Raw genomic sequence first — 13,269 nt, 5'->3', positions numbered from 1 at the left:
ATTCCTTTCCTTATTCTGACTGTTTCTTGCTTTATGGGTAGTCTTGACATGGCTAGAATAATCTAACAATAATGATTATACTACATATAACTAATGTTACCATTTTAGTTCTTTGTCTACGTTTCAAAAGCGTTCATTCAGAATCATTCTATAAAAACGTAGAGATTAGACCAGTTTTGTCCTTGTCATCATCTTTATTGTCAAAACTTTGTCATCACTATCAGAAAAAATGTGTAAGTGTCTTTGTGCCCAGAAGAACCAAATGTGACTTAAAAATTATTGGATTTACTGTGATCATTCTCATTGATGGCTTAAAGAATGGCCAGAAATTCTGGCCTTGTGCAGAAAACTGAAACTGGACCCCTTCCTTATATCTTATACAAAAATTAACTCAAGATGGATTAAAGACTTAAATGTAAGACTTAAAACCATAAAAACCCTAGGAAATACCATTCAGGACATAGTCATGGACAAAGACTTCGTGACTAAAACACCAAAAGCAATGGCAACAAAAGCCAACATTGACAAATGGCATCTAATTAAACTGAAGAGCTTCTGCACAGTAAAAGAAACTACCATCAGAGTGAACAGGCAACCTATAGAAAGGGAGAAAATTTTTGCAATCTACCCATCTGCCAAAGGGCTAATATCCGAAATCTACAAGGAACTTAAACAAATTTACAAGAAAGAAAAACAAACAATCCCATCTAAAAGTGGGTGAAGGATATGAACAGATTCTTCTCAGAAGAAGACATTTATTCAGTTAACAAACATATGAAAAAAACTCATCATGACTGGTCACTAGAGAAATGCAAATCAAAACCACAATGAAATATCATCTCACAACCAGTTAAAATGGCAATCATTAAAAAGTCAGGAAGCAACAGATGCTGGAGACGATGTGGAGAAATAGAAACGCTTTTACACTGTTGGTGGGAATGTAAATGAGTTCAACCATTGTGGAAGACAGTGTGGTGATTCCTCAAGGATTTAGAACCAGAATACCATTTCACCCAGCAATTCCATTACTGAATGTATATCCAAAGGATTATAAGTCACTCTACTATAAAGATTCATGCACACTTATGTTTATTGCAGCACTGTTCACAATAGCCAAGGACTTGGAACCAACCCAAATGCCATCAATGATAGACTGGATAAAGAAAATGTGGCATATATACACCATGGATTACTATGCAGCCATAAAAAAGGATGAATTCATGTCCTTTGCAGGGACATGGATGAAGTTGGAAACCATCATTCTCAGCAAACTGACACAGAAACAGAAAACAAAACACCACATGTTCTCACTTATAAGTGGGAGTTGAACAAGGAGAACACACAGACACAGGGAGGAGAACGACACACAACGGGGCCTGTCTGAGGGTTGGGGGCTAGGGGAGAGAGAGCGGGGGCGGGGAGGTTAGGGGAGGGATAGTATTAGGAGAAATACCTAATGTAGATGATAAGTTGATGGGTGCAGCAAACCACCATGACACATGTATGCCTATTTAACAAACCTGCATGTTCTCACATGTATCCCAGAACTTAAAGTATAACAGCCAGAAATTTAGAAATACCTATCCCACAAATCATTTTTATAAATCATAATTAATTGCACCCAGTGCCTTGATAATCTCTAATTCTAGGGACATGTACATGCCATCAGAATTAGAATCATACTCAAGAAATTGGTTCAGTGCTTGCTGTCTGGAGGTAAAAAGCAATTGATGAAATTAAAAAACAGATACACAGACACATAGCTCATAGTCTATATATTATTGGCAGATGTGTTCTGTTAGGCCTACTCTGTTTTTCTTTTATGTATGAATCAACATCACAAAGAATATTTCACCAAAAAATCTGGATTCCTGGCTCCTGAAAAATCAGAATTCTTGCACCCTTGAGGTTTTCATTCCCACAAGGCATCCTGCAGCTGACTAGTGGTACATGCTTTCTCAGTTCTCTACAGTCCCCTTCCCTCGCTTAAGTACAACTATACAGGAACACGCTGAATAATGATATTTCAGTTAATGACAGACTGAATATATGACAGTGGTCCCAAACAATCATAATACTGGATTTTTATGGTGCCTTTCCTTTCTTCCCTTCCCTTCCTTCCTTTCTCTCTTTCTCTCTCTCTCTCCTTCCTTCCTTCCTTTTTCTTTCCTTCCTTCTGACGTCACCTGATGTCAGGAGTTTGAGACCAACCTGGCCAATGTGGTGAAACCCAGTCTCTACTAAAATACAAAATTTAGCCAAGTGTGGTGGCCGGTGCCTGTAATCCTAGCTACTCGGGAGGCTGAGGCACAAGAATTGCTTGAACCTAGGAGGCACAGGTTGCAGTGAGAAGAGACTGCACCGCATAGAGTATGACTCTATCTAAAACAAACAAACAAACAAAAAAAGAGTTACACTGAAGTTATGGGCAAGATATCACCCCTCCACAAATCCCATTTCACTATCTGTAAAACCTAGAAGACAGGACTTGCTTTTCAACTCATGGCTGTGGTCACGATTAAATGAAATAAAGTATGTGAAAGTAATGAGTAAATGGAAAAACATTATTTTATTATAGGCAGTAATTAGTAGTCAGTGATAAAATATGAGCACATAAATGGATTAAAAATATTTACAAAGTATAACATTTATATACAGTAAACATATGAAGACCTGGAAGAGTAGTTTTTAGTTAAATAAGAGGCAGCTTTTTGGAAGAGAAAAACTTTGAGTTAGTCTTATTTCTGGTCTGAGAATGGGCCTATTTTGCTTATTAAACATGTTCTTTTTTTATTTCTGATGCACGTCTTCATTGTGAGAGGAATTGGTTATTTCACATGTTTCTAGATTATTTACTTAAGTATATTACATTATATAAAGCTGTATTTAGAAAGGCTGAAAAAAATAACTTGTGATGATTTTGTGACTAATACCAGGAGCAGGAATTTTTGAGATGATACTGTACAGATCAGAAAACAGAAGAGCAGAGAAATTGAAAGACTTGTCCAAATTCTCAGAGCTGTGAAGTTACAGGGCCAGAACTCAAAATTGGGGTTCTGGATTCCACTGTTCTTTCTGCTGCACCACACTGGTACTGGGACAACTATTGGATGGAGATATTGAATCAACTCACTGTTTATACAATCAGATTGGGTTGGGAACTGTACTAACCTAGGAGGAGGAAAGGAGAAGTGTTAAGAAGGCCATTGCGAATTAGGAAGTGCGTTTTGGTGGTAATCTCAGCTACAGCATATGAAAAAAAAATCGATTATGTATTCTCTCCCCACAGTGGCACACTCTGGTAACCTCTTCCTACCCTACCCTTTAAGCCATTCTTTTAAGGCCCGCTACTCCTTTACGTTGTTAAACTTTCGCCTACGCTTGCAGTCCTGGGACACCGGGAGGATTTCTTCTTCTCATCCCTTATCAGCACGCGAGAGGAGGACAGCTCCTCCTGAAAAATGTAAACTTTCCAAAGCGAACCCCCAACCAGAGCGAAAAAGAACGCGGCCACTGCAACCAAGTTTCTGCTGGAGGCCAAGAAATCACACCTCCGGCTCCCAATTCCTCCAACACCTGAGAGCGTGAACTTACTTTCCTTTTATCCCACAGCTCTAAGGGAACTCTCCTGGGCCCTCACTGTTAAGAGCTTCAGGGCCAGAACAAAGCCATTCTTGCAGGTGTCTGTCAGTGGGCCGCTTCTGGAATTCCATTTCTCTCCTCTCCATCAGCCTCCTGTTTCCCTCTCCGCTCTTCCCTTCTCGGTTTGGGAGGGGCAGAGGGAACCGCGCACCTCGGGGCTCGTAGCCCGCGTGGAATTCGGGCTCGCTCTCCCCGAGGCGGCTGCGGTGGAGGACGGCTCCGCGGCCAGGTCGCGCGGGAACGCGCCGTCCTCCAGCAGGTGGCCGGAGTTCTGGTTGGCCTGTGAAGACGGGTGTCTTTCGCGGGCACAGCGCGTCCTGGCCTTTTGGGAGGGGGCTTGGAAGGCCCGGAGGCTGGCAGGCCGGACGCGGACTCCATCAGACTGCCTGGCTTTCTCCTCCCCGGCCCTAGATGGCCGCGGTCTCTCCGCGCCCCCCAGCAGCTCCCCGCCGCCACCACCGTGGTCTTTCCCAGTAGCAGCGATGACGGCGCCGTCGCCGGTTGGATGGGGGCTGGCGGCTCAGACGGGACACCGGGGGTGGGGGCGTGGGGGAGGGAGAGTGTGGGGAAGGGGGAGGTCAGCGCTGGGCGGGAGCTCCAGGGACCCAGCGCTGCCCCCTCCAGCAGCAGGAGCAGCACAGCAGCTGCTGCCGCTGCAGCCACCGCGTCCACAACAGCGCGAGCGGGGAGCCCGCGGCGCGGCCGAGAGCAGAGGGGCGGCGGCGCCCGCCCCAGCCGAGCCGAGCCAAGCCGAGCGCGCAGCCCGGCCGCCGCAGCTGCCTCGCAGATGCCATCACAGCAACAAAGAGCTCGCTGAGCGGAGAGCGGCGGCGAGGGCTCGCCCGGGAGCAGCCGGAGGAAGCGCGTGGGGGGTCTGGGGGAGGGAAGGGGGCGGAAGATGGCCCAGAAGAGAAAGCCCCCCAGCATCAAGGGTGAGTCCCGCTCCCTCCTCCCCTCGCCGCCTCCCGTCTCTCGCCCGCCGCCTGCCCCTCGGGCCGGCCTGTTTACATCCAGGCGCTGCCAAGTGTAAGGCTCCTGCCAGGGAAGAGTTTGCCGTGTCGGGGGTGGGGTGGGGGCAACCGCGGCGCTGCTGCACCTCCCCTGGCCTCCGGGGACACTCCGACAGGAGTTTGTGCCCCTTTGGCAACCTGGGGAAACCTGGAGACTCCTCTCTCACCCTACCCCTTTGCTACTCAGCGAGCTTGGGTATCTATCTGTTGCACCTCCTCGCCTCTGGGCAGTGGGGAGAGAAGCGATTCGGATCCTAGCCTCGCGTCCTTTCCGGAACACCTCTCTCTCTCTCTCTCTCCCCTCCCGCTCGTGTGTGTGTATGTGTGTGTGTGTGTGTGTGTGTGACACACAGAGAGAGAAAGAGAGTTTTTTTATGGTCTCTTCTATTTTCTTCTTCTAATTCCCCCTCCCTCCGCCCCTTCGTCCCTAGGGTGACAAGTTCTGCATCCATTTCCCCAACCTCCATCCTCAGGAGGAGATTGGAGCTGGCTGCCTCTCCTTTTCCCCACGGTCAAGGGGACTTGTTACCGGCTGAGTCCCTGCAGGCGACTTCATGCTCCCCAATCACTCCGGCTAAGCCGTCTCCCTGTTGCTCCTTTGGAACCCAGGCTTCCAAAGTTGGAAAGTTCGCTGGGAGAAGCGGTGGTGGGGAGGACAAGGAAGAGCTTGTCGCTGGGGTGACTTGAGGCATTGCGGCGTGGTCCGGGGTGTGACTCGGGAGGGAGCCTCCTGGGTTGCGTCCTGCCTGGGGTCCACAGGACTCGAGCGCGCGCGGGGAGTAGGTGCAAGCCGCCCCCGCCCGCAGAGCCAACTAGCAGAGGTCGCAGCTCGCAGGCTCCCTCCCTCTCGCTGGGGGACTCGCAGAGCCGGAGAGGTTGTCTGCAGCACTGCGGAGAAGTGGAAGTCAGCTGCACGGTGAGGAAGGCTGAGCACGGGGGAGCTGGACCTGACGGTGGTGGCGAGGAAGGGGCGTCATTGGAAGTTGGATTTCAATACAATGGGTTCAATGACCCGGGAGGCAGCGACTTACTACGCCTTTGGGGTTATATAAAAAAGGACAGGAACTCAGATGAGAGCTGAGGGGTGAAGTGTATCGCTGAATACATTGGCCTGGACTACAGCAGCGCTCTAGGTTTGGGTGTGCTGCTTGCTTTTCCTTCCAAGTCTGGCTTGTGGGAGCTTAGCTCCACTCTAGAGGTCACTGGGGGGACACAACTTTATCTTGGAGCGTCAGCTTGCTTTTTAATTGCTCGGGAGTACTCAAAGCACTTATTGGAAAGCGTTTAAAATCATGATCTTTAATTCTTAAGAAGATATTACTATGAAAACACCTGGGATTCTTTTGGTTGAAATGATAACCTATGTATGACAATTTTAGTGCAACGTCTTTTCTTAAAATATTATAGCTTCGGTAAAATTAGAGGAGCTTTAAGCCTCTGATTTTCCACCCAATGAATTAGTGCATGGGTATAGAGATACACGAGTAAAGAAAGAAGAGAGAATATATTCACCTACAAACAGTTTCCTTTCTTTATCATAATATCAAAGAATTAGTCTAAACCCAGATTGACAAGGCATATAAGCTACACTTTGGTTCGCTCCTTTTTTATGGAGCCATATGGCACGATGAGTGAAACAGAAGGATTGGTTTTCAGCACTGCTGATGTGGCTATCCATTGGCAGGAATACATTTCATTCCCTCCCCAAACCTTGCAGATTGTAAATGGTCCATGAAGAGTGGAAAAAATTTTTACAGTTTTACAGTACATGGTAGCTGGAGAAAATCTTACCCTTGAAATTAATAATCTTGGCAGAAACACAAAAAGATACAGAGGAGATCAGATTAATGAAATGAACTTGTATAAGAGATTTGATGAAAAAGACACCTCCCCTTTACTTCCCCCTCTTCTCAAAACACCAAAAAGTTTTTGTTTTGTAGGCCAGTATGGAATTGTTTGTATTTTCTTGAATAAGTTTAATTTGATAGTAAAATGATTGAAGAATAGCAGTTAATGTTAAGTGTTAACAGTTTCTCTGGAAGGATTAATAATCAAGCTTTCCTAGGACATGTGGTCTCAAAAAATTTTATGTAGTACTTTAAAAATAAGCTTTTCTCCTGCTGCATATTTTTCTTAAAGGAAAAGTTATGTTATTTAGTTCCTATCAACTTGTGTTGAGTTGTTTTTGTTTTTTTAAAAAAACAAGTTCATTTAGTATTTAACAGAAAGAAAGGCACCTTTAAAAACAAATCCTTGGAGTTTCACTTTAGTGAAGCACGATGAATTGTGATACTTGATAGATGACAGAAGCAAACCCAGAAAGTTGTAATCTATTGACTTGCCTCAATTTTGCCTTTTAAGGGGAGAGCTCTACAAAAGCATCTGACTGCAGATTTGCTGAACTGCTCTCAGATGTCTGCTTCTAAGCTACAACCAACTAAACTGAGACTGCCTGGTAGAAAAAATTTCCAGGCTTTATTGGCAGGTGCAGGCTACTGGGGTGAACTTTGCTGGATAAAACACTATAGGTCTAGCAATATTCCATGCTGTGTTGGTTATTCTCTTACAAGAGCTGCTTCTCTCCTTAGCTACACTGCATGCAGGGAGAGATCATTCGTTGGATCTCGTGACAGGCAAGTTGCTCATTGGCTTCTGAAGTCCTAGCAAGAGAGACTACATATCCATAAACCTAGAAATTGGCCAAAGAGAAATGCAGTTTCTTAACATTGACAGAAGAGTAAGATCTGTTGGCAGGATTCCTCAAGGGACATTAGCATTCATTTGTGACATCTCATCAAAAGGACAGTTTTTCAGAAAGGCAAATGGAATCTTTGACAATCCAATGATAATATTTTTAATGAAAAAATGCTGTAGTTCATGTTTAATAAAAGTCTTATAAATAAGCTGGTCACATTGGGTATAGTGATATTACCACCCCTGCCCCTGGCTTTTCCAATATTAGTACAACAAAGACTTCTTACTCAATTACTTAAGTATAAAGATTGTGTTTGGATTAATCTATTCATTTAGCACATATTTATTGAGCACTGAATGTTTACCAGGTTATGTGTAAAACACTAGGGATACAGTGATGAACATGATAGACAATGAAGTAGGAGGAGGCCTGGAAGAGGCAAGGTGACAAATACATGAACCAGAAAATTTCGCATAGTAATTAATACCAGGAAGAAATAAAACAAGGTGATGTGCTAGCAAGTGATTTTGAGGTTACTTTAGATTGTCTGGAAAGGTGACATTTGTGTTGGGAAACAAGTGATGAACAGTAATTTGCATGCCAATAACTGGAACATAACACTGCAGGCCTTAGGTAGAAATGAGGTGGTAGCTTGGCATGTTCACACACAAAAGGAAATGGTGTAATGTATAACGAAGAGACAGGTAGGGAGAAGCCAGGCCTTTTTGGTCATAAAAAGGAGTATAAAGTTCAAGTGCAATGGGAAGCCATTGGATCTTCAGTTGCTATTTGGGGTTACATTCCTATCCTGAAAGATTATTTTAGGGAGAAGAGTGTGCCTATGTCAATTGCCTAGGTCAACTAAGGCGACCCAATAGACTTCACTTTTCTAAAAGATCCAGTTATACTCATGTTATTTTCTCTTGCTATTCACCAGAATACCTATGCAATTTCAGGCTGAGATGTTGATAGCATCTCTAGGAATCCCTGCTTAGAAAACAATTCTAGAGAGAATGAGGATTAATTTAATATTTAGTACAAGATGATAAGATTAGTTGTTTCCCTGGCAGGCCTTTCAGTGCAAGTAAGTCTTAGGAAAAACATATTGTAGTGGTAGAGGTGGGATTCTGAGGGGTCCAGAACATGACTGTGCAGTAGGTGGAATGTGGAAGGCAGAATGAGGGACTCCTAGGTAACAGAAAGGGGTCCATGGAAGGAGGAGAAGAGTGATGTTGGGAAGCGAACATAAGAAAGCCTCTAAAATAACACCAGCCAATTCATAATTTTGCCAAGTGGAAGCCTGATATGAGAGTATTCCAAGAGAAACATTCTCATTCAAACACAGAAAAAGTTTAAATCAGGGTACATTTACTCTTTTGATTGATCTTTTAATACTGAAGTATTTGTAACAATATAAGCATACAGATGTTTACAGTCTCTTTGATTTTACTTAATCATTATTAGGTTGTTCTTATGGATTACAGACCTCACAAATGAAAATAGCATGAAAATATTAATGATAACTGCTGTTTGTTAGAGGTAGCTGCTTGATAGCTAGTTGAGGAAATTATGCTCTTGTGTCTCATTTTGCTGTAGAGATGTTGGCAAGAGGGATATGGGATATATTGGATGATTTTATTTCCCCTGAGCATTTGTGACGAGAAAGTGCCATGATATTCAGGAAAGACACAGATAATAATAGATTATTTTAAAGATAACCATGGCCTACTTCCACCTCTAAACTTTCTACTTCTTTGCCAAGGATTAACCATCAAAAATATACTAAGAATTCCTGTAGCTCCAGGACTTTGTTCAGTCTCCTTGCCCTCTTTATACTCCAAGTGACTCCTTTGAGGCTAGCAAGGCTGGCAGGACCTCAGGAATTATCTAAGAATGGGGTATGGCCCTTAGCGATACTGTTACACAATGTGTTTATGACATCAGCTTTTTTTTCCACTGTAGTGAATCATAGCATGTTAGAGTTAGAAGGCTCAGTGTTGATGGAGTTACTGAAGGAATGGTACAGTAAGAGGTGAGTGATACTCCCAAATGCAAGTAGTCTATGTCTATAGGAAATTTGGTCAAGCTTGTTATTCATGAATACATATTCTATACAAGTCAAGAAACATACACACACACATATAGTGAAGTCTGAATATAAATTAGGAACTGAGCTCTTCCTCTCTCTGTATGTGTATATATACACACATACATATACATATATACTCATAGATATCCTGGGTAATTATTTAGAGAGAGTAGTATTTCTACGTTAGCTCCCTAGGCCAAAAAAAAAAAAAAAAAAACCAATGGATTTTACTTTTCTAAAAAGTCCAGTTATACTTATGTATCTTCTCTTACTATTCATCAAAATACTGACAATATTTTTTGTGCATATGTAGATACATATGGAGAGAAAGAGCTCAGTTCCTAATTTATATTCAGACTTCACTATATATACATATGTGTGTGTATTTCTTGACTTGTGTACAAGTCTTGAATCTTAGCCCTATATGGGAAGAACTGAGGCCTCCAGCTAACAGCAACAACTTGCTAGTTACGTGAGTGATCTATCTTGGGAACGGACCCTGCAACCAAGTCAAGCCTTCAGATGTCTTTAGCCTCAGCCAGCATCTGACTAAATACATGATTAGCCCTGACCCAGAGCTGTCCAATCAAGCTGCTTCTGGATTTCTGAATCACAGAAACTACGAGAGATAAAAAATGCTTACTCTTGTCTTAAGCCACTGAATTTTGAGGGTATATGTTACATAACATTAGGTAATGAATATACCTGTGGTTCATTATTTTTGCACCTCTATCTTGAAATGTAATCTTTGTTACTAGTCCCACCACTGGTCTCCAGTCTTAGCCTTCTTTCCTAATTTAGTGAATCGGGCTGAAACCTGAGTTCTCTTTTCTTGTTTCCCTTGAGTTTCTTGTAGCAGCTTGCTTTCTCCTCTGATTTTCTGAGTAATCATTCCTGGCTCCTCTGGTTCACTTAGTTTAGAAGGTACCTTCCAAATTGAAGCACTACTGAGCTAAAAAACAGAGTGATAAAGAGAATACAAAAGCCCTAAAATCTCCCAATGGCACATGATTTCACAGTCTTCCAAACTAAGAAGACAGAAAGTCTCTTAAAATCTACAATCTTTTATTCTCACTATTAAAAATAATCATGGAGGTAATGCATATGTTAAACAGCTTAATTTAGCCATTCCACAATGTGTATATATATCAGAACGTCAGGTTGTAAACCATAAATATATATAAATTTTACTTGTCAATTAAGAAAAAAACCCAAAGAAACAAAACCCTGAAATATTCTGATAAAAACCTTTCCAGATGTATTTATCTATTCCTCCTTACCAAAGAATCCATTGCTCCTCCCAGCCAGCTAGTCCTTTGATATATAAATAGGAGACTGAGAAAGCGGATTAAAAAAAAGAAGGTTGCCATCTCTTCTCCTTGAGAGTAGGATATTAGTCTATTTTATTCATTTATACAGTTCTCTATTCATTCAATAAGTGTTAATCAGTCACTTACTATGTACTGGGCATTATTTTAAGCATGCTTGGGACAAACTGGGGAGCAAAATGAATCCTTCATGAGGTTTACACTATAGATAAGGAACACAAACAATGAATAATAAGCATAAATACATTGTTATTAAAAATTGAAAAGTGCCATGACAGAAAGAAAAGAAAATGAGCATAGGAAGGAATATTTGGATTGCTAATGCTGGGATGATGGAGGGCCAGCTATAAGTATTAATAGGCTGGTTAGGGTAGAACCTATTGAAGAGGTAATATTGAAGGAGGTGAAGCAGTGGAAGGGGAGGAGACTTCCAGAAGGAAGGATAAGCCAGGGCAAAGACCCTAAGGTGAGAATATATCTGGTATGTTTGATTAACAGAAAGAAGACCAAGGGGAATTAGTAAGGAGGATAGAAGAAAAGGAAGACAGAAAGATGAGGGAAAACCAAATTATATTAGGCTCTTTAGACCATTTAAAGGACGTTGGTTTTTACTCTGAGGAAATGTGGCACCAGTTCAGATTTTGAACAGAGGAAAAATTCGATCTGACGTATTTTAAATGAATTGCTATGGTAACTGTGTTGAGAATATCAAGCCAATATGTAGGGGTAATAAGAGAAGCTGGAAGACCGATATGGAATCTTTTGTAATAATTCAGTAAAATTTTTCTTCTTTTGGTGGCTGAATAATATTCCACTGTGTATACACACACACACACACACACACACACACCCACCCACCCAAACACTTACATTTTGTTTATTCATCTGTGGATAGACACTTAGGTTGATTCCATATCTTGTCCATTGTAAACCATGAGGCAATGAACATCTCTTCAAGATACTGATTTTACTTCCTTTGAATATGTACCCAGAAGTAGGATTGTTATATCATATCACATTCCACTAACAGTGGGAATGTAAACAGTGGGTTCCCTTTTCTTTAAACTTTCCTTAATACTTATCTCTTGCCATTTTGATAACAGTTATCCTAACAGATGTAAGGTGATATCTAATTGTGGTTTTGATTCCCATTTCTCTGATGATTACTGATGCTCATACCTGCTGTCTATGTATGTTTTCTTTGGAAAAATATCTTTTCAGTTCCTTTGCCTATTTTTAAATGGGGTTATTTGCTTTTTTTCTGTTATTGACTTGCAACACCATGGGTAATAGTGGAGGACTTTATACTAAGTGAAATCAACCAGGCACAAAATGGCAAATACTATATGATCTCACTTATATGTGGCATCTAAAAATGTTGAACTCATAGAAGCAGAGAGTATAATGGTGGTTGCTAAAGGCTGGGGGACTGGGAGAAGTGAGGAGATACTAGTCAAATGGTACAAAGTTTCAGTTATAAGTTCTGGGGACTTAATATACAGCACAGATGGTGATAGATACTGTATTAGTTTGTTTTCATGTTGGTAATAAAGACATACCCAAGACTGGGTAATTTATAAAGGAAAGATATTTAATTGACTTACAGTTCCACAGGGCTGGGGAGGCCTCACAATCATGGCAGAAGGTGAATGAGGAACAAAGTCACGTCTTACATGGCAGCAGGCAAGAGAGCTTGTGCAGGGGAACTCCCCTTTATAAAACCATCAGATCTCATGAGACTTATTAATTATCACTAGAACAGCATGGGAAAGACCCACCATCATGATTTGATTACCTCCCACTGGGTCCCTCCCATGATGTGGGAATTATGGGAGTTACAATTCAAGATGAGATTTGGGTGGGAACACCACCCAAACTATGTCAGATGTGTTACTTAATTTGGTTGTAAGAATTATTTATTATACAACATGTACATATACCAAATCATCATATTGTACACTTTGAATATATACAGTCTTTGTCAATTAATATTTTAAAATAAAAAATTTGCTTATAAAAATAATTCAGAGATGATGGTGTCATCTATCAGGGTAGGCACAGTGGAGAACATGAGAAATGAAAGGATATTGAATATATTTTGAAGGTAAAACTTATATGTTTTTTTCTACTATCCCTGTTTGCAGATGTGATTCTCTAGGTTTTTTAAACTAACAGGATGTGTCACATGAGAGAAAGAAAGGAGTGATGGATTAATCCACAGTTTTTGATCTGAACAACTAAGGGAAGGTGGAGTTGCCATCGACTGATATTGGAAGATTGTAGAAGGGGCAAGTGTATGGAGAAGGATCAGAAGTTTAGTTTTGGACACATTTCAGTTTGAAATATTTATTTGATATGCAAGTGAAGATGACAAGTAGGAAGTTGGATATGTGAGTCTGGAGTCTTGGAGAGAGGTTTCAAGTGGTCATATGAATTTGGAAGTCATCAGAACATAGGTGGTATTTAAGATTATAAACTGGATGACTCACTGGGAATTGAGTATAG

At 41.7% G+C, this 13,269-nt stretch overlaps 1 protein-coding gene across 4 annotated transcripts in view; it reads left to right on the top strand.

The window, feature by feature from the left end:
• Nucleotides 1-13,269, top strand: part of SLC44A5 (solute carrier family 44 member 5) — a 471,551-nt gene that overhangs the window by 42,594 nt on the left and 415,688 nt on the right. For 2 of the 4 annotated variants that reach the window (XM_064372514.1, XM_064372513.1), the window contains exon 1: nucleotides 4,530-4,574. The exons of 1 other annotated variant lie outside the window; for it this stretch is intronic. In XM_064372514.1, the coding sequence (XP_064228584.1) occupies nucleotides 4,541-4,574 (34 nt within the window). In that variant the 5' untranslated portion in view covers nucleotides 4,530-4,540. Of the gene's footprint in view, nucleotides 1-4,273; nucleotides 4,575-13,269 lie in introns of those variants that run through there. One more of the 4 variants, XM_064372516.1, reaches the window with a different exon arrangement.

This window comes from Aotus nancymaae, unplaced genomic scaffold, assembly GCF_030222135.1.
Source record: "Aotus nancymaae isolate 86718 unplaced genomic scaffold, 86718_ANA_hifiasm-v0.15.2.pri h1tg000007l, whole genome shotgun sequence".
In the NCBI taxonomy this organism is placed as follows: domain Eukaryota; kingdom Metazoa; phylum Chordata; class Mammalia; order Primates; family Aotidae; genus Aotus; species Aotus nancymaae.
The sequence above is the reverse complement of the archived record's forward strand: the minus strand, read 5'-3'. Positions and strand labels throughout refer to the sequence as shown.